The sequence below is a fragment of the Colobus angolensis genome, unplaced genomic scaffold (assembly GCF_000951035.1).
Source record: "Colobus angolensis palliatus isolate OR3802 unplaced genomic scaffold, Cang.pa_1.0 Scaffold123, whole genome shotgun sequence".
Lineage (NCBI taxonomy): Eukaryota > Metazoa > Chordata > Mammalia > Primates > Cercopithecidae > Colobus > Colobus angolensis.
The window spans coordinates 106,157-108,666 of record NW_012113475.1 but is presented as its reverse complement, the minus strand read 5'-3'; the positions used below and the strand labels follow the sequence as shown (position 1 = coordinate 108,666).

Here is a 2,510-nt window from a genome sequence, read left to right as displayed (position 1 = left end):
AAATATCAAAGTAAGTCTGAATAATCAACCACCCATAATATCATTATTGCCAATACATTTTCCCCTGTATAATTGAAAATAACTTGGAGCTAAATGATTTTTTATGTAGTTCAACCTTTTAAATACATGGAAAGCAAAAAAGCCTACCTAGTACGTTATACATTGCTTTCATGCCTAAATTATCGTTTAGTTGTTACATTATTTACACTAGTTAAATAATCACCATAGCTTCACTTTATTTGAGAGTATATAGACATGAGAAGAAGATAAGGGGAAAGTCTTGCAGTACAGAAATAAAATCTCTTTTAAAAAAGGGATCCCACGGGCCAGGCACAATGGCTCATCCCTGTAATCCTAGCACTTCGGGAAGCTGAGACAGGTGGATCACTTGAGGCCAGGAGTTAGAGACCAGCCTGGCCAACATAGCAAAAACCTGTCTCTACAAAGAATGCAAAAATTAGCCAGGCATGGTGTCGCATGCCCATAGTCCCAGCTACTTAGGAGGCTGAGGCAAGAGAATCACTTGAACCCAGGAGGCAGAGGTTGCAGTGAGCCGAGATCATGCCATTGCACTCCAGCCTGGGTGACAGAGTGAGACTCTGCCTCAATAAAGAAAAAGGAATCCCAAATTTAAGATACTATAATAAAGATTATTTTTTAGAAACAGATTAAAGCTAAACTGTAATCTGACTTTCATTAGTACTCACAGAAAAGCGTATGCAGAGCGCATCTCCAATGTCATCAGCATCATCATTTAGAACTTCTTGCAAACTCCTAATGAAGATTTTGGTTTTAAAAATTATATTTATTGATCTTATAAAGTTTTACAAGTAATTTTCAATGGAAAAAATTGTGAACAATATAGAAATGTATAAAATATAATATAAAATTCCTATCCTCCATCTTCTCACTCCCTTTGCCTAGAGTTTACCTCTATTTACAGTTTGATTTGTTGGACCATTGTTACCACATAGACACTGCTACATCTTCATGAAAATTACAAAAATGAGCTGTTTCCTCTAGACAGTGATTCTGAACCAGGGATGACTTTGTACCCTAGGGATCATTCAGCAAAGTCTGGAGACATCTTTTGTTGTCACACTTGGAGGGAAGGTTGCTACTGGCATCCAGTGGGTGTGACCCCAAATGCTGCTAAACAATGCCCAGGACAGTCTCCCACAACAAAGAATTAAACAGGCCAAAAGGTCAGTATTGCCAAGGCTGAGAAACCCTGCTCTAGCATGCATCTAGCTAATATATTCTTCCACTAACAGTATACAAGAAGAGAGAGTCCTTTCCCCCAGTTTTTTGCCAACACTGTAAGAAAAACTTTTCAACAAGTATCAGTCTGTAAGTAGAAAAATAACATCTCATTTTTATTTATTCCCTCAATTACTAGTTAGGGTGAGCATATTTTCAGTTTTTTTATTAGACGTACACACATACACACACACCCTTGTATAGTCATAAATATTTATGTGTGATGATGCATGTATATATTGTGCTCTCTGAAGCAACTGTTTCCACCTGGATAAAGTCAAGAGACCAGGCCAGAACTCTTGTTTCTTCTACTAGTTAATAATTAGAGGAACATTCAGCTTTCCTCCGTTTTGAAGGTTTACTCAGTTATAAATCATGCTGAAATTCAAATTCCTCTCAAGAGCATACATTATTGAAATTGAAGACCGTATCTGTCACTCTGTGTGTAAGAGTATTTATGCCTAAACAACTGAGACTTACTAGATATAGTCCTGAAAAAAGGTTGTATTTACTTACTTCCCCAACCGAGGACTGAGTTCTTTTAAATCTTCCAATGACGGCTTTTGGTCCAGAAGTTTTTTATACAGAGCCAGTGGGAAAGGAAGGTTAGCAACATTTAAATTGAATAAGGAGAGTCCACACAGTATTCCAAAGAGGAAATATCTTTTTTTCTCAAGTTTAGGCTAGAAAAGAAGAAAAAAATCCCTAAGTTATTATAAATAATTAGTAATACAAAGGGATAATTAGATTAGTAAAAAAAAATGTGGTTCCCTTTTCTAAAAGTCAAAAATTAAAAACAAAATGGGCTTCAGGAAAATAAAAACGTGAAGTTCTTCTACAGATTATAACACAACTTAAATTTCTTCCATCATTTTGAATACAAATTGACAGTTCAGAACATTAAATAAATGAATTCGTTGTTACTGACAGCATATCCGGAATGTGAAAAAATATGCTCAGACAGCTTTATATAATAAGGTTTTCACAATTTAATTTTATAGTCTTTCCCTTCAGACTCACGTAGAATAATGACGCTGAGAAAGGAAGGGTGCACTTTATACATTTATTGGTCACCAGGCATAGTAGATGAGCCTCGCATGAGTGGCAGCCCCTTCGGCAATGCAGCCCCACAACTTGGGTGTGCTTAGAGGGATGAGCATATGGGTCAGGGAAGGTGACTGATGCTGGGGACCAAGAAGGCAGGTGGAAGAAAGAAGGGGAAGAAGGAAAGAGGCCTGGTGAAGTTGGCC

General features: G+C 37.1%; 1 protein-coding gene across 1 annotated transcript in view; it reads right to left on the bottom strand.

Annotated features, from left to right (window-relative positions):
* HERC6 (HECT and RLD domain containing E3 ubiquitin protein ligase family member 6) overlaps nt 1–2,510 on the bottom strand; it is a gene marked incomplete at its 5' end in the record, with an annotated part of 84,727 nt that overhangs the window by 5,618 nt on the left and 76,599 nt on the right. The window contains 2 exons of the mRNA XM_011933031.1: nt 692–774; nt 1,777–1,943. Coding sequence (XP_011788421.1) covers nt 692–774; nt 1,777–1,943 — 250 coding nt within the window. The remainder of the gene's footprint in view (nt 1–691; nt 775–1,776; nt 1,944–2,510) is intronic.